Below are 24,887 nucleotides of genomic sequence, written 5' to 3'. Positions count from 1 at the left end.
CCTTCTACATAAAAAAATGTGGTTTAGAAGGTAAAATGTTTGGCATTGATGAGTCAAACTTAATAGCCGTACAATCAAATTTTTGATTTATTAAAACCAAAGTATATAATGTCAACCATAACAATAGAACTCAAAACGACTCTATCAATTATTTAATCATACAGTTTCAACATATAGTTTTGTGAATAATGGAGTGAAATTGTTTATAACGTCTCCCCTTGCACTGTATTTACTTGATTAAAAAAAAATCCAATCAAATCAAATAAAATGAAATATGTTTGACTTACTATGTCTCAAATATGATGTAAAATGTCACAGCTCTTACATATATCGTCACAATTATTGGATGCAAGGTCAAATGTTTGACATATTTAAAATTAGATGATATATAGTCAACATTTTTTACTTCCTCAGACAGAATTATCAATTAAAGTCAAAATGATATTATTATTAAATTATTATACAGTATTTTATTTTAGGCTATTGTTTTATGTAACTTTTCCTTACGGAATAGTTTCTCTTATTTTGGAAGCCGTGACCGGATGTGTGTGTTATTAACTTTGCTAGCTTACTTGTGCTCTGTAAAACATGAGCATCGACTGTCCAGTCTTCTGCTCCGTAGAACAGCAAACGCGACAGGAGTGAAAAGTAAGTAAGCGAGAGAAATAACTTCAGTTTTGTTCTGCGTTTGTGGGTCCGACGAGTTTATAAAAGGAGGAAAACACCGTCGCATCCTGAATTTCTGGGCAGACTTTACGGGACAGAGCAGCAGCTGTCTATCAACAGTCCTCTGTGAACGGTAAGCTTTTACCACATTTCATTTGTTTGTACGTTGTACTGTAACGCAGTCAGTGTGTCAGTTGCGTTTTAATGGTCATTGTTGCTGTAGAGGAGCTCGTGTGAGTTTGGAACTTTGTGATAATTTGAAAAAATAACGTATGGAAATCAAGCTGCGCTCCCGCTCAGGTGTGTGAAGGTTAAATTCTGTTGCCTTGCACTTAACACACACAAACACACACACACACACACTGGATCCTGGAGGAAATGTAGTTGTGTTTTTCCTACTAATGAAACCTGTAAATAATGTAAAATACCACCTGGTGGCCCCTGAGGTCTTTGTGCCCCCGGCCCTCTTTCTTTTTTTTAATGTTATCAACGTGTGCATCAGACGTGACAGGTTCAGTGGGTAACTTCAGACATAACAAACAAAAGTGCCTCCTGCAGCAGATCCAGACTCATTTCCTGCTCCAACTTCAGCTTTAGTCTACATAATAAATAAACAGTTTTGTTATCATGCCCTCCACCGTGTTCCTCCTCCATCTTATTCCTTTCATTGTAATTGCTTGTAGGAGTGTAAAGTTAAAATGGAAAATAGCTTTCTAAGAAGTCACATTTATTTATTTTGGTCAAACTTGTGACGCCATTTGGTCATTGAAATGGACACATGATGAAAACGCTTGTATTGTTGCTCTGTTAATAGCAATGACTTTTAACGTCTTTTGCGTGCAAGGCCTCGCTAAAATCTAAAACTGGGGACACACTACACAACTTTCACATTTGCACAACCCGATGAGTAATCACCGACGACATGATTTGTCAAACCAACTGAATGCATCATTGTTATTCTCGCTACTTCCTGTTGACTTTGTCTTCTGACACTATTTCCTGTGTCCTTCAACTATTTTCATTGGCTGTTGGCAACATGTGTTTGTACCCCGATTGTGTCCACTTAATAAATTCAAACGTATTTGATTGACTGCGACTGAGGTCAGGTCAGGTCTGTTAAGCTGGGGACACACACTGCAAGATGTTTGCTTGATTTTACCCATGATTCACAGTTGGGCAGAGTCTGCTCCAGTCAACACTAGTTGGGGACAGTTGGCATGGCTAGTTGGCACAGAAATCTGCTAGTGTGTGAGGGCTAAAGACTCCAATTTGCAATTAAATATGTTTGGTATTTTTGAGCTGACTCTGAACGCAATCTGGTAGTGTGTACAGTGATTACTGACCCAACTGCAAACATCCTGCCAACAGCCAATGAAAAAGAGTGGGTGGGACACAGGACACTGCGTCCGATGATGACAGGAAGCAGCAGGAATATCTAAACAACGATGCCAACGTTGACTCCTCCATGACTTCACCTGTACCTATCTTTTCTTCCTTCCTTTTTCTCAGAGCAGATAGCTGTGCAAACAACAGCAACAGCGAACCCTTCACACTGTTGCTTTTGTAGACTATCGCGAGAGTTTCATTTTGACGAATCATGTAAGTCTGAGAACCCTTGTCAGACTCAGTCGTTAAATGTGTGATCCCCCCAGTCAGTCAGTGTGTACTCAGTCTTTTAAAAATCAGCTTTGCCCTCACACACTAACAGATTTCTGGGCCAACTAGCCAATGCCGACTGTCTCCAACTAGTGCTGACTGGTGCAGCCTCTGCCCAACGATGATCTTGGGTAAAATTGGGCAAAAAATCTTGGAGTGTGTGCACAGATTTAACTGTCAACAAACCTGATTGTCTGTAGGGACAGTGACAGACTGTTTTTAGATCCCAGGTACAACATAGACAGTCATTAAAGGGTTATTTTCTAGTCTGTGTGTAAAAGAGAGTGGTTCACATCCACATGTATTGGTTGACCTGCCCTGCAGTGCAGCAATAACATATGTGAATTCTTAAAATTAATGGCGGTCCCCCTCTAATGTAGTCTGCAGCCACTTTTTTTTTCTTCACAGTATTGTAGTGTTTGCCAGGTGCACTTATGGGAACACATGTCACTGCTTGACGTTTACGGGAAGAAACAAGAATATAAATCTGTGTTTTACAGCCTAAAGTTTGCTTTAGGTGAGGTGGATATCTATCAAGAGTGACTATATGGGCACTGCAGCTCTGTGGTGAGTCCCATAAGTGTTTATTTAATAAGATGAAGACACACCTAGTCTGTTTTTGTGTGCAACTGCCTCATCTGTAAACAAACACTTGGAAAAAGAAGATAATGCCATGGCAAAGAAGAAGAAACATACACAACCTCCTGGCCCCTAACTCCACATGATGGTCGACTAAAATTTCCTCTGCCTGAATACACTCGCAAAAGTCAAGAGCTCACTTCATGCAGCAGCTTAGAGAAAGAGCGGACAGTGAAGCCCCTGCAGCACAGTTGATTTGCATTGATAATTTATAAAGTGAATTTTATAAGCACATGGCAAGTTTCCTTCCCCCAAACACTTTCTGGCTTTGTCAGCATATCAAGATGTTGGCATCGGTGTGGAGTTTTAGAGGTGTCCGCCATGTTTTTTGTTTTTACATGACCGGAATATTATGACTCTGCATCTTAAAAATTGGGCCTTTAAATCATATTTTATCTTGTCCTATTTTGGTGTTGAATCTTAATGCTTCTTGAACCTTTTGCCTCCCGTGTTGTATTAGTTAATGTAATTTGAGGAGAAATCAGTCTAGTCTTTAAAATAAGTGGTTTTAAATTGCATTCTGTGTCATAACTACATAAAGTTTTCTACACACCTGCAGCATAGGGCCTTTTCCTTTGATCTGATATCCAGTTAAACATCTACACTAAATACATCAAAACAGATCATCAAAAAAGTAATTACTAAAGTTTTAGTGACTTGGCACCATTTGTTAACTTTCTGAGAGCAAATATACGTAATTTGTAATAATTGGCTGATTAGTAAATACTACTTGGCCTATGCTGATATTTAATAAAATGGCAAATATTGGCAGATTTTAATAAAATATAGCTGATTTTAGTTTTTTAACAACTGGAATAGGGGCTTAGTGTTAATTTGAAAATATTGTGCATATGTAATAAGAAGAATAACAATATACTGGTCCACAAGGCGGAAGAGTGGATATAGCACTGTCGTCTTGCAGCAAAAGACCTGATTTTGCGACCTGGTCTGAGCAAAGGTTTTAATTTTCTCTGTGTTCTCTGGTTTCCTCCGACAGTACAAAAATATGCAAAGGTTAATCGGGCACTCTAAATTGACTGTAGGAGTGAATGTGAGAGTGAATGGTTGTTTGTCTCTGTATGTTGGCTCTGTGATTGACTGGTGACCTGTCCAGGGTGTACAGTACCCCGCCTTTCACCTTAGGTCAGCTTGGGATTGGCTCCAGCTCCCCGCGGCCCTCTTACGGAGGATAAAGCGGTAGACGATGGATGAGTGTGCACTCCCTCTTGCTTCCTGCTGGTTTCTTTACTTGCTTCTGTAAAATTAATATATATGTGGCTTCAATTACATATTTGCTAATATTGTGTATGTACTCATCAAAAAGCACAATCAAAATATTACCTATTACTTTTTTGTGAAGGTGTAGGTGCAGCTGAAGTTACACTTAGTGAAGAGCAGGTCTGTGAGATATGGACAGCCTTGAGGGAAAATATGTGCTGACGGTTAAAACAGCCTGGAGCTGTGGGAGGAAAAAGCACTAGACACACACACACACACACACACACACACACACACACACACACACACACACACACACACACACACACATTAATGTGTGTTATTTATCTTCTCTTTGGTTTCTAGTTGGACTGGATAAATACTGTGTGCTAAGTCTGTTGTGCGTCTGTGAATTCTGCCCTTGAGCTGTTCAAACTGAAGGTCAAGTCCTCAATAGCCTTTTAATAAGAGTCGGCTCTTTGTAGAGCAACCAGAGGAGAGAAACTTTAGAAGACAAGGCAACAATAGGAACAGAGAGGGGGTGTTCTGCTGTCAGAAAACATGAAGACTTTGTTGTGTTTAGTTTCCCTCGGGCTTACTTTGTCAAATGAAGTGTGGATTTAGTGTTTTGCGGCTGTTTTTGTTGTGTATATAGTGTCATATTGTGATGAATTTGCTTTCTTTACAGTAAGTAGTGATGCTGCACAGTTTCCTTCGTACCAGTCTGAAATAATTCAGACCTCAGATTGTGAGTCTGTGTGGCTATTCAAACAACCAGCCACGATGCAACATGGCTCTGTTTCCCACTGTTTTCTCCTTGTAAAGCAAGAGATTATAATTTAATTTCTTTGACTGTAAAGATCTGATTAAATTGTCAGCGATTTAAATTATCAATAAAAACTATAGTTACACTTCACATGGTAATGTAACAGAGTATTATGATCACCAGATCCCAGACACCTCTGAGGTCACGTATCATAATATTATACTGAAATATTCCCCAGCTTTAATTCACATTTCCCACAGGGCTTTTGGAGTTCTTAGCCAGGTCTCAGTTTTGCACACAGCTGGACTGCACATCTGTCTGAGGGCATCGAGATGTAGGGGTTGAGGTTTCAGAGAACATAGATCCTTGGGCCTGGAAATGGGTCAGGTCTCTCTCTCTCTCTCTCTCTCTCTCTCTCTCTCTCTCTCTCTCTCTCTCTCTCTCTCTCTCTCTCTCTCTCTCTCGCTCTCTCTCCCTCCCTCTCTCCTTCTGTGGATCCTAATTTTAAGGTACAGAGCACAGTGGCCCGAATTACAATTTTTCGTTTCCCCTTCTGAAGCTTTGACTAATGGCCTTATTTCGGTGCATATTGACCATGGTACCAAACAACACTCTGCATTTCAAAACTCATTTATTTTCAATAGGGGGCGACATTTTTTTTTGGTCCAAAACTTTCACCCTAGTTGTGTGAGTTTGACTTTGTTTACCAATATATATGTATATATATATATATATATATAGTTATTATATTATACATTTATTATGAAAGATTAATCGTTAAACTACATAAGATTTAATGATGTCAAGTAATGAAGTTGACCTTTAGGTAACATAAAATCATGGATGTGAAGAATATCACAATGACGTTCTGTTTCTTTACAGTCATTATTAATTTGTACTACACAGAACCTGATGCACCAGTGCACTCCCCTCCCCCCGCTCTTCACACTACATAAAAAACGTGTAATTTCCAGTGCTGTTTTTATGATACAAATGTGTCCGTCCATTAAATATTGATGATTGAAATAACAAAACAACTCTTCTCCCTGTAAATATCTTAATTTCTATTTAAAGAAATGGAGATTAGGCATCTCCTGTGTCTCTTTACTCACTGCGTCACCACTAGAACCCCATTCGTTTCCTAATCTCTCCCAATTGGAATGCGAGGTACGGAGTAACTGGTGGGATTACATGGATTCACATGTCCGTTGGAGTTGAAAGGATCTGGGCACGGTTTGGTTGCTTGGCTTTGTTGCCATGTCTGAGTTTACAGGAGAATTATGTACACAGCCTGTGCATGCAATGTGTTACCTCACTATTCACTACATCTTGTCTGATCTCACTTGTGGATGATGATGTGCTCTAAAGCCTGCCCCACACTAGAGGACTTTCAAATCTGACTTGATTTCAAAAACGTCGACACATCAAAATTTGTAAATGCAACGCGAAGACACAGAACCACACATTTGTCGGTGGGTTTGGGATCTCTACTAATTACAGTTCTAAACAAAAGTATGTAACATCCGTTTCCCGGTCAACTCACTCTCATTGGTTATTGCAGGGTTCTGCTCACGCCCCCAATCTCTGTTCAGTCGTAAATATCAAACATGTTAAATACCTACGATTTGAAATTGGAAGAGTCCGATCGCGTCCATTAACCCCTCTACACACTACAGGATAATCTGACTAGATAATCTGTTCAAAATCAGCCTAAAATTGGAAGGAACCCCACAACTGTTGGAAGGGCCAGGTTGGGAAATCTGACCAATTATCCTCTCGAGTGGGGCAGGCTTAAAAGAAGCATGAAAAACAATGTGCTCTATTCCTGTGAGCAGCTGTGATTGGTGGTGGTAGTTAGTGTAATCATGACATTCACAGCTGCTGAAGGGAGGCCCATATGTTCTGATGTACAGCACAGACTCTGAGCCTCTCTCATTTCATTTCTGCCATTACCTTTGCTGCTCTCACGCTCTTTTCTTCTCTTTCACTACCACTGATTTTTCCCCACTCACGTACTCTTCAGCTGTGTCAACTGCTCTGCTGTTATCCATCTCGTGCTCCCTGACTGTGGTTTAGCCCACACTGTGAAACGTTAAAACAACACACAGACCAGCACTATGGGATGTAGACTTGTGAGATCTGAATTAATACTGCCCTTAATAAACAACAATTTTAAATATCAGTCACACTTTATAGCCTGTTTTTACTTGCTGTAAGTGTGTTCAGTGTACAATTAGTATAATCTAATCTAATATATATAATCTACAGTATATTTAAACTGAAATACCAGTGTCACTGATGAAGTGGCACTGTGATGAGCAGTGGTTACAAATACATATTTTATATTAAATGACTGAAAAAGTGACAGGGATAAGATGCATCTCTAGCAGATGGTTGCTATTTAGCTATTAACATTATCAACAATGGTTTATAACATATGAACCACTCTTGCACTGAGCTGTATGTAGTAGCATAGACCAGCAAGCATGCACTCACTTTGCCTAGACCGTGAGTGGACAGATTTTAAATGAAAAATCCTTAAATTAAACCAAAACCAAGGTTTTCCACCTCAAACTTCCTGTAATTGTACAAATGCATTCATCCTGTGCTTTGTGGAAATTCTCCCAGGGTTTACCTCAAAAATATAGCATGGCTAAAGTTACTTCTTTATGGCTGTCAGGCTTTTTGCCAATTATTTGATTTAAATGTACATTTACTTTGAGGTACCACCAGGGAAAAAAAAATACCCATCCCTTAGTTTCTGTGGATATTTTTGAGTAAATTCTTCCTCATGCTCCATGTGATTGCTGGCCCGATTCTTCTCCTGCTGAGAGGCAATGGGATGGACGGCGCACAAACCTACTCTCTATGAAGCATGCAGACGGATAAGAGCATAACAATTCTCACAAGTGTCAAATAAATGACGTGCGTAAAAGTGTTGTCTCTGCCAAGCAGTATTTAAATAAAGGCTTTAGAGCTGGGAGGCTGACCATGTGGTGGGAGGCTGAGTGATTGAGAGGTGAAGAGGTGGTGAGTAGAACAAGGGTGTGGATCAGAAGCTATGTGGGTGGTGGGATGTGCGTTTGGAAGTAGCCACGTCACAGCATTGCATAAGGGCTTACGCAGGCAGTGGTGAAGTGGATCTGAAGTAAAAAGTGAGGAGAGCCTTCACTCCTGCTGGCACACTGAGAGGACGAGCGTGTGAGTGAGTTATTCCAACAATCCATCCAGCTACACCTAAGAGACGTGAGACTGGCCTCTTTATTCACCGGCATATAAATCACAATCTTCCTATAATTGATCAATATTATTCACCACTTTTTTGTGATAGTTGAATAAACATTAATATGTGATTTACAGCTGCATGCTAATTACTCAACAGATACTTCAGATGAACCTCAACAAAGAAACGAAAAACAAACAAAACAACTCCTTATCATGTTTCCAATTAGTGAGTTCCCAGTGTGGATATTTCCTCCGTGGCTAGTCAAAGTCAAGAGTTGCAACTAATGATTACTTTTCATAATAAATTAATCTGTTGATTATTTTCTGGATTAATTGATCAATTGTTTAGTTAATAAAATACCAGAAAATTATAAGAAATGATCTGAACATTGAAATGATGATGTTCTCAAATGTCTTGTTTTGTCGACGGATCAAAAGTACTTAATTTTTAATTATTTATTTTTTCTTATATTTTCTTAAATGAGGTAGACATCTTAATTTGATAATTACGCGTCCTCACTTACAGCTACACCTTTCCTCATCATCCTCAAACACTCACGACTCAGAGCAGTGGAAATGGAAAATGGAGTTTTCTCAGGTTTTAAAAAAATGAAGTAGGATATTTGAGGTTTGGCCTGGATAATCCTAAATGGTTATATCTGAGAAAATGCTGATATTTTGTGCTGTTTAAAAGGAATGTGATGCTTTCCATGTGGACCATTTTCTCACTGTCCAAACAACGCCGATGTGCCAGTTTTCCCACTAGCTTATCTTTCCCCTCCCTTTTGATTTTATACTTTTACATAAAGAGCTGTGTTATTTGAGAAATTACAAGCACAACAGTTGCAGTTTGGGTTTCTTAATTATCATTTTAGCCTTAATTTTAGTGGAGGTTGTATGATCCTTCCACCACTTCCTCCGCATGGACTTTGTTCAGGGTGTGTTGCTCCCACTGCATCTTATTGAGTATTAACTTCGATGAAACCCTCCAACACATGGTTAAACATTAGAATAATAAACATAAGTGCAGTGTTTGGAAAAGGAAGAAGCAGGACACCACCCTGTTCCTCTGTCATTTGCTCTGTGTGTGCGCGTGTGTTTGCACAATAATATGTGTTCACGTGTTGCTGGAACTGAGGAGGCTCAATGAAACTTGGTTTCGGTACCATTACCTGTTACAATGTCTTGCGTTTAAAAAAGCCCATTTCAGCTTTAAAGTGATTATAAAGCAATGCAGTGGGTCAGATGGCTGCTTTTTCTAGCTTTTTACAGTTTTCAGTAAAAAGTTAGAGTTAAGCTGTCCAGTACCAAACAGCAGATAAATAAAGACATAAAGATTTAAAGACATAGGATCTATTATCTCCCCTCAGGACCAGGTAGCCTCTTTGACCTGTCACCTGAGGCGGTACGTTATGATAGACAAACAAGGAAATGTATATAAGAAGAAACGTTATAGATTATCTTGAGAGCACAGTCCACGTTACCAGAGGTCAACTTGATTTAACACAGCAATTCTAGAAGCTGTAACTGGTTGTTTCTGCCTTTTTGAAGGCTCCATCTTATTCCTAACTTTGAAAATATCTATGATATTTCATCATATTTTTTCTTGCCTCATCGTAGTTACGCATAAATATGTCAAACAACTAAGAGTATGTCAAAACCAACAAATTGTGCATTTCCTTACTGGAATGTGAGGCCACCTGATTTGATTGTGGGTCAGTAAACATCACAGACAAAGGTTCCTGTTTAGCAGATGAATAATGGGGAAATTGTAATCGCAGTACTGTCCTACACTCTACATTCACATCCATCCTCCTCTTTCTGTGTCTCTCCATGCCTCTCTTGTGTTGTCTTCTTTAATGAGGATTATCCCTTTTTAGATGTAGAGTAGCAGGTGAGAGGAGCAGCTCTCCTGAGTAAACACCTGTTTGTGATCTGTAGCTCTATTATAAGCGCTTTAAATACACCACTGTTACGTTAATACAGTACCTTACAAGTTCACGCTAAGGGTTGGTGCTATGGCGGTGCAACATTCTGCACAGCCGTCTGGATTGAGCTACATTACATGTGGGAAGCCACAGTCTCCTCAACACTTCCATCTGTCTGTAACATACAGTATGTTCGACACAGATGGACACACATTTTCGCTAAGCCGCTGCAGTTGCAATTGCCCTGCAGGCAGTTCGTATTTAGCAAACATCCCTGATCCTGTTGATAAAACAGGATGCACAATAACCAGTTAGTTACTCCTGCACAACATGACTAATGTTGATTTCCACATTTAAATTGTTTCTCAAAGCCAATACGGTCCAAAATATGTCATATGTTTCATTTCAGTAAAACAGACCATGTTCCACTTACAGATATATTTGTTTAAGTCTCACATGAGTCTAGAAAATGAAGAAAAAAACGGGTGGTGATTCACAAACAAAAGAAGTCACATGTTAAGTATACTTGTGGTTTGTTTTATGAAGTTGGTGCAAGTTTTTCATTCAGGCTTCACTCTTGTTGACATGGAAAATCCCCTCAGTCTCAGCCTCCTTCTATGTGAAGATTTTTTTTTTGCCATCATGACTCAGATTTTCCTCTTTTCCTCCCTGACTTCCATAAACACACTTGTCACATTTCAGGTTTTCCAGCTCTCTACAGTGGTAGTATTCTTGTTGCGTCTCCTCTGCTGATTTAACAACCTAATGCCGTTTTCCTTTTTGTCCCCTTAGGCTGGGAAAACATAGACAGGCGAGGAAAGAATGAAGATCTGTTTGCCGGTGTGACTTCTATGATACCTGCACCCTATGCTTTCTACGGCCTCAAGACGCTGAAGACGGGGCGTCATTGACAGGTAAGTGGAGCCTTAAGGACTAAATGCTGTTTAAATTGTAAAAGGCATTCAAGCTTGGTTTTATGCAAACATGTCTGGATTACAGCAGATTACACACAATTAAATTGAGACCAAACATGTTTTCTTCCTCCCAAGAGCCATTTTGGGTTCAGAGTTTATTGATGTAAGGAAGTAAGGAAGTGGCTGCATCAAGCCACACACATAGCAGTGTTTTTCCTTCTATGTGTGGATGTTAACACTTTGCTATTGTGTGGGAGTTAGCAACAGATCTTAATCATGGATAGGGTTTTACTGTAATTCCAGACCTCGAGGTGTAACCCGAATCTGTTTGGCATGTTGCATTGTAAATCAGACTGTGGCTTAATCGGGTCCCTTCCAATGCGGAACAAGCAACTAAATTCTGTGGATTTATAACAGGACTTTTTCAGTGCTCCCGTTTCAATCTATAGAGATCTCTCTTCCTTGCTACTCTTCGTTTGTGTTGAAAACTAATGACCCAACCTCTGCCAGCTGCTAAGTTTTATTTCAGAGGTGTTCGTAGATTGCTTTGTGCCATGGGGGATTATTTTGGAAGTCACTGGTCCAAATGACAGCATGGTCGAGACCTATTTTAGCTGCAGCATCTAGTGGGAGAGATGTCCCCATGCAGAGGCAGGATGGACACTGAAGGATGGCCTAGCTTTCCATTCATTCCTGGTCAGAGAAGTGAGCCATTGTTATGAAAATACAGGCAGACGTTTGGTGGTGAGGCACCAGCCGGGTCTGTGATGGATGACCACCTGCTGGGCATCTTCTGTAGATAACGGGTACATTAGAATTATCGCCTCTAAGGAGCCACTTTCAATGTGGACAAGAAATTGGTCCACAGATGGCACTCCTAAATGTTTCATTCATCTCTGTGGGATAATAAACTTTTATATGACTGAACAAGAGCAGAAACCAGAAACCACTAGGCTGGTGTAGTCAACATTTCTGCAAAGCTACACTGGAAGTATTTGATATGGTGTTTGGGTTTATTTTCCTATCCTGCAGACAGAGGGTGAGGAAGACTATGATAATATTTGTGTTTAAATTCAATACTTTAAGAGCTTTTATAGCACTAACAATACAATATATTTTTTCAATTTACAAAGTTACAGCTTTAGTGTGTAACTACTCCCTCTAACCAAACTGCATTCAAACCATTTAAGTTAACACAATTCTGATAAACCACACAACACTCTCTGTGTGACTCGCTCTCCCTCTTTCAGTATTGCAGCAGTTTGTTTTTGTGTCTGTGGTGACATTCCTGTGCTGCAGATTGAGTGATGTATTTTACTTCACGACTGAGTGGTTGAGGTACAGTTGCACAATGGTTGAAAACACTGTGATAACAACTACAAAAAGTTTCAGAAGTGGATTCTATTGCTATAGATAAACTTGGACGCCCAGTAGGATTTAACAATGGTATATTAATCACAATCACACATTATTTGGCTTCTAAAAGATATTGAAAATGCAACAGAATGCAAAGAATATCAATCTCTCCCTGAACAACTGCCTGACTACTTGCCTGCATATACCAATAACAGCAGCTGCTGTTTCCTTCACCACACAGCTCCAAGTTTCCTGGATGCAGTCTGCTGGACAAGTAACGCTATATTAAAACATTAAAAAGACAGATTTACTACAGATAATTTACAGAGGCACCGTAGAAAAACCACAGAAGACAGTAGGGTGGATCAAAATATCGATTTGGTGATGTATATCGTCATTCTTCCTCATGCAATATGATAATTGAAGACAGAGCTGCTTTTTTCTTGTTAATCTCTCTCTCTCTCTCTCTCTCTCTCTCTCTCTCTCTCTCTCCAATTACCATAAGTGTTATGGTAATTGCTTAGAAGTCTACCGGGGTTCTGCACAGGAGCTCTGTGGGTTACAGAAAAGCTGTCGGAACAATTTAGCCTACAAATTTTTAATTAAATAGAACATTTTTGGTATTTATATTGCAATTTTGTCCGTATTAACCAGCTGTATATGACAATAAATAAGAATAACAGTGTGTTTTTTTATGGATCTGAATTTGATGTTTCAGACTTTTCAAACCTGCTTACATTGTACCTTGTTGCCTGTAAATCGAGTCCCTCAAAAGGGGCTGACTCATGTTTCCCCCCTGCTTTCCCCTCGCCCGTAAAGACATGGTGTTAATGGTGGCATTCACAGAGGTGATTTGCAGCCTGCCTCCTTATTCCACTACTTGTGGCCTCGGGGCAGCTGATTGATGGTGTTCGCTATCCAATCTTTAACTGAGAGCGGTTTCTGTTGCTTTGGCTGCAGCAGGACAGGTTTTACAGGGCTTGTGGCACACTCCGTGTTCTCCAAACCTCCTATCGAGACGTGACCACGAATGACCTTGAACTCCCTCCCTGGGCTTGTCTGAAGGACAAACTTGGTGCCTTCTCGTGTGACCCAGTTACAGAAGCAGGGAGTGAGGGAGTAGAAAAGTGGAGAAAAGGCAGAGAGACGGATCTATGTTTTTTTACGTTAGGCGGTGGCAGGGCATAGCCTACTTCTCGTACCCCACTTTACCCCTCTGCTCATTTGCGAGCTGAACAGCTGAGCTCCGACTGCACAATCTCAACTTGTCCTTTTTGTCACTGGTTTGTTTTTGACAGATGGCAGATTATAGGACAAGGCTGAATGCTGCCACTGTCACAGGAGAATAAACTTATTGAATCTGACTGACTGGTTACTTGGGACATTAGTCTCTAAGCGACTAATTCCATATGAATGTGTCAATAAGCCATATTTGTCAAGTCATATTTTATTATGTTAGTCCTGTTTTTTTATTACTATTAATGTCTGTTTGGTTTTTTAATTGACTAGCATGACTAGCATTTTTGCATTCATGTTTCACCTAATGCCGAGGACAGTTTAAAGTGCTACACAACTTGCATACAAACTTAGAGATTTTCTTTAAGTGAGTAATATCCTCTTGCCATTCCACGTTCTGTCCACTCTTTTCACTTGACAGGAAGAGCAAAATGGGTTTCAACTGCCAGCTTGCCCTTTTTCATGGCTTTCTGTTTCTATATCCTTCTATCTCCTCTTTTTTTTACAGACTGACAAAGACAGTAGAGGACCTTGCAGAGTGTAGATTCTTTGGTCAAAGGAAACGGCAGAGGAGGAGTAGAGCAAGAAGAGAGGAGGTGTATCACTCATACAGAGGCTGGACTGAGAGGAGGGGGGAAAAGAAGGGGCACAAAAGAGAGGAAAGGAGAGGAAGGGGAGGGGACTGTGCGCCCATTCACAGTGGCGGCATTTGGCTGGAGTGTTTTTTTATTCCTTGGGTAGGAGAAGTTTTCAGGAGGGTTGGTCTGAGACAGAGCCAGGAGAACAGAAATAAAGTGGTGCTGACTTAAACCTGAGACCTTGAAGGAGCTGAGACTGGAGGATACAGAGAAGCTGGTGAAGCAGCAGGGCAGCAATGCAGCCGGCAAAGTGGGGTAAGAAGCTTGGATGGAAAGAACATTTGCGTAAAGGGAAGTTGACTCTATTACAGTCGAGCAGTCAAGGTGACAGTGATGTTGGGTAATTGCAATTTCTAAATTTGTCTTGCAGGTTAATATAATTAACTAAAATAGCCAGCAGAATGTGTAAAAAAAGCTGTGTGTTTGAAGGAGACATTATACAGCACTTTTTTCCAGTGCTGTTTAATCATTGGCAGTGGTCAGTGCAGCATTCAAACAAATCTGCAGGCAGGGAAAATGTTTGTCAGTTAATCCACTGGGACTGCTTATTGAATAATGCATTTTGAAATTAGCGTTATTTATAGTCTCTAGTATAGTTTATTTAACAAGGAGAGGAACTGAGAATAAAAATTATTGTAACGCAAAAGTATGGCACACATGTGCACTTGCCATGTGGAATGGTTAATTGACAGTGAAATAATTGAGAATACTTGACATGGTGACTGTGGTGTCTGTAAGGGCTCCGCCTGTGGAAAGGTAGGTTGTCCAATGTCTACAAAACTAAAATAGCGTTGTCACACTTTTGCTCTATGCTCCAGTTTTCTGAGAGGAAGAGAGATGGGGGGGGGGGTGTTTAGAAGGAGAGAGAGTAGAATTCAGACATTTGGCCACAGAGTGATGGAAGGTGGAGGAGGGGATCATTTGTCTGTTTCCTCATTCAGATGCTCCCTACTCCTCTCCTTCACTTTCATCAAAGTGTCTTACTTCTTACTCTCCACATCATATTTAAGTCAGAGGTGTTACTCCTGTCAGATCAGGGCCAGTGTAACACAGCTTTCTCCTTGTTTCCATCCTGAGCCTCTACTTCACCTGGTGTGGGGGCATATTTTTAGACTCTCACCTCTGTGGCTGTTGCATGTGTGTTTATGGCGTGGTACTAACAAAGAGGGTTTTTAGTGCCGGCTCCTTCAGTTTGTCTCAAAGCAGGTTTGTGTGACGTTGCAGTCTTGCAGGGCAGAGAGCCAGTAAACCTTGTATAGTGTAGCTTTTGTAAAATGGCTTCCATTACAAGGCTCTAATGTTGTGTGTTTCTTTAATTGGCTATTTTGGATACAATCAGACAAAATGCTTGCCGCCCTGCTTGCCAATGAGTGTCACTGAAATCTATCTCGATTTACTGCTCGACAGTATGTGTAATGACTGCACCACTGTGGAGTCGCCTCCTGACTGTCGGTATCTGACTGAACTGTTTCAGAGCAGACTGCAGACTCTGTTTCACACAATTGATTCCCATTCAGTGCTGATATTTTTGCCTGGAATCTCAGCAAGATTTTTTTATTTAAGCATGTATTGATCTCGGGATATGGATTCCCCCCCCCCCCCCCCCCCCCCCCCTTCATTTTACCCTGAGAAATACTGTAAGACCACAAAGGAAGGTGGAGGAGTGATAATATTAAAAAAAGAAGCCCCCATTTTCTCTTTGATCCTAGCAAAGATACTGATAAATACATTGTACAATACAATACAAGTAATTCTAGGATATATAATTCCTTAAGTGTTTGTTCTCAAATAATCTTTGGTAAGTTGTATTTCCCTTTGACTAATTAGAAAATAAAGTATGCTATAGGAACATAATCCATTAACTGTTTAAAATTGAATGGAAAAAAGTAACAATTTTGATGAATGAATCCGAAAACATTTCATTAACTGAATGGAAAAAGAAAAATTCTCATTGTAGATTTTCTTTGTGCTGTTTCTTCATGTTTGTCTGTGCAGAAAGCCTAAACAGATAACATAAAAAGTATTGGTATGTTTATATTATATTATAAGACCCTAATCTTACTCAAAACTGCCTTGAGATATGGAATGTGCTACTAATTAAATTAGTTACAGGAAAATCTCTTGTTGCAATATGGAAATACTATTTAAAATGTTCTCCCCAATGGCTTTTGAGTCGCACGGTTCACAATCTGACTACTGCGCATTGTGTCCATGTTTAGACAAAAAACACTCCTTAGCTGCCGTACTTATGTCTGCATACTCCTCCATCTGGAGGAGTGACTGACTGCTGACTGAGTGAGGGCAACAGACATCAAAACTTTCAGGGGTTTTCCCAGACAAAAGCGGTCTGCTCACGGTGTAATTTAATCCACATGCTGTGGTGCTGTGATGTTTTCATTGCAGTAATTTAGAGCTCAAATGATTAGTTAATCATCTAAGCCAATGGTTGAAAAATATTTATAATATAAAACAACATTTCACTTTTACATTGGCAATTTCCTGTGTTTTTGTCAATGAATCTGCACTGAAAAGGAACAAAAAGGCATGTTGATTCATTCAAAAACAAACAATCGATAATGGAAATGCTTCCAACTAGACTACATTATATGGACAAGGCCTATTGCACTGTAGTACTTTATACTTTTGTACTTTATTCACTGCTCTGCATGGTTACCAGGGATTGGTCCACTATTGAGTAGTTGTTAATGTCCATTTAACTTCCATCAGGCCATCTGGGAGCATATGGAATATTGTCACCACTTAAGAACAAGTGAAGGCTTTAAGATGCTGAGGAGGGGTCCTGGCCTCCCTGTCAGCCCTCTGACCACCAACCACTCCTCTTTATCCCTCCTCCTCTTACCAATGTTTGAGGCACCGGTCGCTATGACAACAAAGGAGAGACCAGGATTGCATGAACATGACAAGGGCTTTGAATAATGTTTGAGACCCCCCTGCCTTCCCCCGTAAACTCTCTGCATAGTTTGTCATTTTGAGTCCAGGAGGATTAAAGCTTATTCATTTATCTGGAAGGAGTTAAAGGACGACAGATTAATACAGGAAATTATAGGATATTGTTTTTACATCAACTAGATGTTTGTGTATTTCTTTAAGTAGTAAAAAATTTAAAAACCTCATCTTTGTCACATTTTAAGAAGTATTAATATCTGCTGTTTAGTCTCATATGTGAGACATTAATGTTTCTCTTTGTCAAATGAAAAAAAACATGATCGTAAAATGAATATCTTTGGGTTATTGGACACCAGAGGGTGTCAACTTTTGTCTGTGGTAATTTAATAATGACAGTAGCCATTAGTTTCAGCTGGACAGGTTTCAGCAGTCCACAACTAAACATAACACCAGTGAGCTCATTGACTGGTGCATACTCGTTTAGTTGAACAAGATCTATAGTTCCAGACTTTTGCCAGGAAATGGGATAAGAGTTTTGCCATTGGTCAGTCTCATTACCTGCCATTCAGATTAGATTAGATTCGATTTATTGTCTTTATTGTCTTTACAATAAATATTCCTTTACTTTCTGCACAGCCTGGAGAAACACACATAAGTATACAAAAACATGGAGACATGGTCATGGACTAACTCGCTTTTAGAGGAATTGCCTAAGATTAATCCTACTCCTACAACAGCTTCCTCAACAACGCATATTGCTCCTGCTGCCATTCCATGAAAGTGCATTTCCAACTGCATTAAGGTGATGACCTAAGTGAGTCAATGGACAGAGCATTTCTGTTCTTTTTTTCTGTTTGATTGTTTTTATGTATGAGTTACAGCAATGCATCAGTGTCGAAACTTAGTGCATTTGTTAAAACTGTACCAAAATAACTAAACAGTACCAAATATAGACTACAGTAGAATTTTTGTAGAATTACAAAGCTTTTAGAAATCACAAGAACATATTCCATCATCCAGACATTGAAGGTGCTAATTCAAGTGTGGAAATCACAGTTGAGTCACTGTTAGTAGACTTGTCAGCTCTTTAGTAAACTTGGCAGGTTGAAAAATGCCTTGGCATGGGTCTGTCCTGGCTGAGGGAGGCTACAAACATGGCTGGCCAGCACGCCTGCTGTCAGCCCCACTTTCACCCACTGTGACCCATTGTTCTTGTCGTCTTCATCTTTTTTCCTAGTCGGTGTGACTAAGAGAAGATTGAGAGTGCTACAGGGAAGGTGAATGAAGAGGAAAAAGTGCTGGATAAAGCTTGTAATTAATTTTAAAACGTAGGATAAATTGGTGACAATCCCTTGAGGATTCTCCACATGAGACACTGAAGTCTTAATAATAGTGTGTGCATGTGTGTGTGCATGTACCTGTATTTGTTACCTTTTTGAGAACTTTTTCGGGCTTCTGAGGACCAGCAGTACACATGGAGTTCAAAACCAGGTCCCAGTTAGGCAAAACCTAATTGGTAAAGTTTTAAGGGCTAAGATTTGAACTGTGGTTAGGTATACCACTTTATGTTGTCCAAATGACTGGAAGTCAGTGCACTGTCTTAAGAAGAATAGTTGTACAAAATCCTGTGTGTGCGCATGCAAGAAGGCCAAATATAAAAATGTTAATAGCAACTCTTGACCACATGATATCCTTTTGTACAACCCCCTTGCTGCCCTGTAATCAAGGTCAATACAAACTCTTAATTTGTGTGTCACGTAGTGAGAACACAGTGACTCTTGCTGTGCTGTAAATCCAACATTGACGTCTTCTCGACTGCCAGACGAGGTTAAAAACGTGTGTTTAGTACACGCCCATCAGTCGGATATCCTCTTACTCTGTAATGTGTTTGTAGAGCACAGCTGGCTCTGCTGTCGGTGGTGATGTCGGAGCAGCATGACTTCATCATCACACGTCCCGTTGGCCATTGTTCTCCACACAACGCTCGACTGTTCACCAAACCACAGAACAAACTGCTGATACTGTAGTTTGTATGTGTCAGCCCGTTGTGTGAAAATGTGGGTGTGCCTCAGCTATATCATTGTTTACTGTTGGATGTACACCCTAGCTAAATCACATCCCTTTCAACAAGTCTCCTCTGCTTCTCCCTTGAGGTATTATCCAGTTATGAATTTGAAACTGTTCCCAAAGCCGATCAGATGTGTGGAGACAGAAGCCTTTGTTGCTGTCAGGAGAAATACCAGCATGTTAGAAGCCGTTTCACGTCTCACATGAAAAGAGACCCTTTCCTTCTGCTGCCCCATGCTTTATAAGCCAAATGCCTCAAGTTTGTGCTGCTTGAATAATTTTAATGAATGGTGTGTTCAGGCTCTTTGTGTGTGGGCCACTATTGTCTCCTGGGATAGTTTTATGCCTTTGTCTACTCTGTATAATAGAAATTTTGTATTGGACTGGTTTGATGCATAAACATTCCTTGAACACACCCTGCCCTGGCGACTGGAAAGTGGACTTAAGACTTACTACAAGGCTAAACTGACTGACTGAATGACTGGAGAGTTGCCAGAATATGATCCAACTTGAACCTTGATTTGGACTTTATATTTGCAAAGAGTTAAGAGTTATCTAAGAGTTAAGGACCTCATAATTGCAATGATAATTGATCAACTTGGCTGATCTCAATGACTTGACTTTTCATTTGCATGAGTAGACATTGAGTAATTAAAGACCTGAGACATAACTAGATTTGCATTTACAAATTTTACAAAGTTGTCACGTGTCTAGAACAAGGTTTATGGCCAGAGATTGTTTTGGTTTTAGTAACTTGACTTGTGATTTAACTTGGAATTTTTGTTCCTCATTCAGAGCGAGTGACCCCTCCCAGCCGCCACCATGGCTCTGGTTCAGGCTTTGCCCATATCTGCTGAGCCCCACAACTCAGGCCTCAGTGGAGGGACCCGTAGAAGACACCAATCTGGCCCTTCACCCCCCATCAACGCACCACCACCCTCCACTCTGGATCCCATGGGCTCTGTTAGCAGCCTTATAGCCACCCGCCCTGGTCCCTACCAGGACCATCGCTTCGGTGTTGAATTTGGAACAAGGGTTCGACGACCCACACCCGGAGCTTCCCGCCTTGATGGCGAGTCTCCACAGGATCGTTTACTGCAGAACATCTCACCGCTCAAGAAACAAAGCTCCACAGCATTCATCAGGGGCCTGGAAAAGGAGAGCCGGGGTGGGAACTACACTTATCAAAATGAGGACTATATGGGTGACTGGAATGAGAACCATGCAGTAACCACCAGCCCAAGTAGTGACACAGATGAGATTAAAGAAGGATCAGGTTTCAAAGGGAATGTGGGGGGGCCTCCTCCAAAACTGATCCCAGAGTCAGGAAAACTTGAGAGAGTAAGTCTTTGAATAAATGACTGTGTTTACTGAGACAGTTAATGTGATGTTAAATAATACATAATACTATTATGTAGAGCTGAAACAATGAATCGATTAATCGATTACTAAATTAATCGACAGCTATTTTGATAATGGATTAATCGGTTTGAAGCTTTTTTCATGATTAAAACAAGATTTCCAATTGTTTAAGCTTCTTAAATGTGAGTATTTTCTTAATTTTATTTGCTCTGGATAACAAAGAAATCATTAAAAGTTTGAGGTTTGAGAACACAATCAACATTTTTTAAGGTTTTCTTATATTTTATGGGCCAAACGATTAATCAAAAAAATAATCAACAGATTAATCGATTATGAGAATAATCGTTAGTTGCAGCTCTACTATTATGAACCTGCCATTCAATACTCAGTATACTACTCACTGTAAATGTGTATTACAATGATGACCATACATATGGTGCATGATGTATTATTATTGTTCAAATAAGTCAAAAAAAACTAGTAAAGTTTTTTTCTCTGCCATGTCAACCACCTGTTCCTGCTTCCCAACATGGTTCCTGTCTTGATTTCTCTTTTCTAGAACATGGAGAAAACAGTGCTGCGGCCCACTGCCTTCAAACCAGTCATTCCGAAAAGCCGCACCTCCATGCAATACCTCTCTCCTCGCCATTGTGCCAATGTTCCAGAAAGCCAAAACACCCTGAACCTGCTCAGCCCCACCCACAGGGAGGTGTCGCCCTCCTGCTCCGAGAAACGCAGTTCGTACAGCGGGGCCCGCCACAGTGGCGGCGGGGGGAGCAGTCAGTCCTGCTCGCTGTCGGACTCTGGACGCAACTCCCTCTCCAGCCTGCCGCCTTATGGCAGCACTGGCTACAGTCTGGCATCAGGAGAGGCCTCTGTAGGCCACATGGAGCCCATGAAGAGCGCTCCATCAGTCGGTGCCCACGGACACTCAAATTCAGACAGTGGGCGCTCATCCTCCAGTAAGAGTACAGGCTCTGGGTCGATAAGTGGCCGAGGGCAACCTTTATCTGACAGCGGATCCAGTGGGCGCTCCCCTGGTCCTCTTGATGGTTATGAAGGGGTGGTCAGGGACCTGGAGGACAAACTGAGGGAGAGAGAGCTGGAGCTGCAGCAACTTAGAGACAACCTGGATGAGAATGAAGCCGCTATTTGTCAGGTGGGTTGACGTGTACGCATTGGTCCTTTTATTTTGTATGTTAACTGTTCTAATGGATTTTGCTTTTTGATATTATATTGTGTAGGTGTATGAGGAGAAGCAGAAACGCTTTGAACTTGAGCTGGAGGAGCTGAGGCAGGGTTGTGCCACCAGGATGCAGACAGCCTCACAGAAGGCCCAGCGCGCCCAGCAGGTGCTTCAGATGCAGGTGAGAACACCTGTTGAGAAGCAGAGTTGTCTATAAGACCTTCAGATTCTCAGAAAATCAACAAAAATAGAATAGAGAACCCTCATCTGCTAAAGACTGCATGTCTGTCAGCTTCCCATGGATGTTGCCATGAGGGTTAATCATCAGTACAAGACAAAGCCAATTAAATACATTTCAAAACTCTATATTCTGCTGAACTCCTTTGTTTGGTGAAATGGCTGCAGGTATTTCAGCTGCAGCAGGAGAAGAAGAAGCTGCAGGAGGATTTTGCTCAGCTTCTAAAGGAAAGGGAACAACTCGAGGAGCGCTGCACCTCCTATGAGCATGAGAAGATCCAGCTGGGGCCTCGGCTTGAAGAGACTAAGTGGGAGGTAAGCAACACTGCACAGTTTCTTGGATGTATACAAGGTTTAATGATTAAAAAGATTTAAATATGGGCTACCATTGCCTTTTGAATTGGTCACCATTTGTAGAAATACACAACTCCCAAAGCAAAGAATTTCACTGATAAAGATATTCGACACTCTGTATTTGAGACTAGCTGATGCTCATTGTTCTTTTTCATACACGGAGGATATGAGTTTCAACCTCAAAGCTTCCTGAATTATTCAGCTGTTGTGACAGACTCCAGCTAATGAGAGAAACGTGATCGCTACCATACACACATCTTTAGGTCAACGTTAAACTCAAGCACACGCAGTTGAGGACTGTAAAAGACTGGAGAAAACATATATTCATTTTAAAACCTAGATCAATCAAGATTTGCGTTTTTTGCTTGGAAAAACTTAAAATATATATAATATTAGTTAATTAGCCAACCATAGCTGTCTTACTGTGTACCAGGAATATACAGCCTGTATGGAACAGTGTTTCTCTGTCAGGTGTGTCAGAAGTCGGGGGAAATCTCTTTGCTGAAGCAGCAACTGAAGGACGTGCAGGGAGAGTTGGCTCAACGTGTCGGAGAGATCGTTTCACTGCGGGGTCAACTCAGAGAGGCTCGCGGTGAGCTAACAAACACCCAGGTCCTGCTCCAGGAGGCTCATGGCACTACCCGCACACGAACCCTGGAGCTGGAGGTGTGTGAGAATGAGCTCCAGCGCCGCAAGAGTGAAGCAGAACTCCTAAGAGAGAAGGTTGGGCGTCTCGAAGCAGAGTTGGCTCAACTGAAAGATCAGAGCCAAGGAAACAGACAGTGTCAGGTGTTCCAGGAAGCAGAGGAGCACATGCTCGCCTATGAAAGTGACGAGGCAAAGGCTCAGCGGCAGAGCAGCACCGAGGCCTTGCAGAACATGAAGGCGCAGATGGACAGGATGAGGAGTGAGCTGACTTTTGAGCGTCAGCGGGCTGAGCAGCAAATGGGAAGCTTCGAGGAGGAGCGCAGGATATGGCAGGAGGAGAAGGACAAGGTAATCCGCTACCAGAAGCAGCTGCAGCAGAACTATGTACAGATGTATCGCAGGAACCGGGAGCTAGAACAGCACCTGCAGGACCTCAGTCAGGAACTGGAGAGCAGGGAGGAGGACGAGGGCAGTGGCAATGAGATAAACTTTGATGAGGTGGCTGCCACAGAAATTTGACCCCTGTGTGTCACCAGCTTTTGATTTGCACTACTGTCAGCATAACATTTTAACCCACATATCACAGATCTGGTCTCTTTTTGATGCTTTAGAGGGAAAAGGATCGGCAGCACAAAAAAAAAAATCAAAGACAAAAACATCTGCAGTGTAAAATCAGCCACACTTTAGTTCTGCCTCATTGGTCTGCTCTCCATGGAGTCCTGCTTTAAAAGCCAATGACCTCTATTAGTCATTAGTAGGCCACCTCGGTCCTCTTTTCCTCCATTAATGTCTGTGTTAGTATTTGCACTGACTAACTTGACATCAGTGTTGTAGTCCTCCTTCACAGTCTGATTCTAGGTGATGGGCATGAGTAACGTCAACCTTTCACAGTCCTCCCACGCTGTTAGTCGTGGGCTCACATTAGTACCATTACTTCTGAATGCGCCCACACTGCTCAAATGACGGCAACACATCCAGCATGCTGTAAGAGTGAGTAAGTCGGATCAAAAGTGTTAATGACGGTGGATTCACTGTGATGTAGTGAGGATTCTATTGTTTGTTTCCCCCCAGAACTCCAACATGGCCAACATTTAAACTTCCTTCTGTTTTGGGCATAAAAACACTGAATTAATGTTTTAATTAATTACACACAGCACAGTACACAGAATTAGTTTCTCGATGAATAATTCAGTGCATTTCAAGTTTACTTGTGTCCCTTGTTAACGCAGCATCTGCACAGTGTAATGTACTAACAGAACTCCTTACATACAGTGCACTTGTCAGTTTCTCTCTTGCCTCTTTATTGCACTTGTGAGAAGAGTTGATTTCATCACTTTCTGTTGTGTGTGTGTGTGTGGGTGATATGGATGAAACTACTTTATTGGTAAACAGTACAGTAATTTTATAATGCGTTATACTGTTGATTGCAATATAGTCATTGTTCTAGAATAAAAATACATGTTTTTAACTACAGGTGTTACTAATAACATTAACAATGGCTCTGCTATTCTCAATGTGGTAGTCATTTATCATGTACAGCACCAGAGCCGTGCATTAAATCACTCCTAATTTTCTTTTATGAGGACACCAAATTCTCAATTTAAATCTTTTCTTTTATATAATTTCTGGCATTTCCAGTTTGTTTTTTTCTATAATGCACTAATTGAAACAGCTGGATGAAAACAAGTAATCTCTTGTGAGAGTCTGAAATTGCATTTACTGCTTACTGGAAAAAAGTGAAGGGAATTATTAGTGACTGTTTTATTATTGAGGTTTCATGATGTGTTGAATCAGTTGTGCCTATTGAAAGAGGCTGTTGTTTAAAAGGATGTTTATGTGAGTGTTTTTTGGCTTATCAAACTATTTCAGTACTATTTACACACA

General features: G+C 40.8%; 1 protein-coding gene across 2 annotated transcripts; it reads left to right on the top strand.

Annotated features, from left to right (window-relative positions):
• The first annotated feature begins 587 nt into the window (after positions 1–587).
• Positions 588–24,096, top strand: LOC131448764 (leucine zipper putative tumor suppressor 2 homolog). 2 transcript variants are annotated; one of them, XM_058621498.1, is made up of 7 exons: positions 588–799; positions 10,891–11,012; positions 20,012–20,557; positions 21,138–21,737; positions 21,823–21,945; positions 22,170–22,316; positions 22,827–24,096. In XM_058621498.1, the coding sequence occupies exons 3-7, from the start codon at positions 20,039–20,041 to the stop codon at positions 23,520–23,522; spliced, it is 2,085 nt and encodes a 694-aa protein (XP_058477481.1). In that variant the 5' UTR covers positions 588–799; positions 10,891–11,012; positions 20,012–20,038; the 3' UTR covers positions 23,523–24,096. The 2 variants fall into 2 exon arrangements, with proteins under 2 accessions (XP_058477481.1, XP_058477482.1); XM_058621499.1 differs by lacking the exons at positions 588–799; positions 10,891–11,012 and adding an exon at positions 14,286–14,497.
• Positions 24,097–24,887: the final 791 nt, after the last annotated feature.

This window comes from Solea solea, chromosome 21 (genome assembly GCF_958295425.1).
Source record: "Solea solea chromosome 21, fSolSol10.1, whole genome shotgun sequence".
Classification (NCBI taxonomy): Eukaryota; Metazoa; Chordata; class Actinopteri; order Pleuronectiformes; family Soleidae; genus Solea; species Solea solea.
This window is presented reverse-complemented; position numbering and strand designations above follow the sequence as displayed.

Coding starts and splice junctions, on each gene's coding strand:
- LOC131448764 (XM_058621498.1), top strand. CDS start 20,039: ATGGCTCTGGTTCAGGCTTTGCCCATATCTGCTGAGCCCCACAACTCA. Junction 21,738..21,822: donor ATGAAGCCGCTATTTGTCAG/GTGGGTTGACGT, acceptor TATATTGTGTAG/GTGTATGAGGAGAAGCAGAA. Junction 22,317..22,826: donor TTGAAGAGACTAAGTGGGAG/GTAAGCAACACT, acceptor TTTCTCTGTCAG/GTGTGTCAGAAGTCGGGGGA.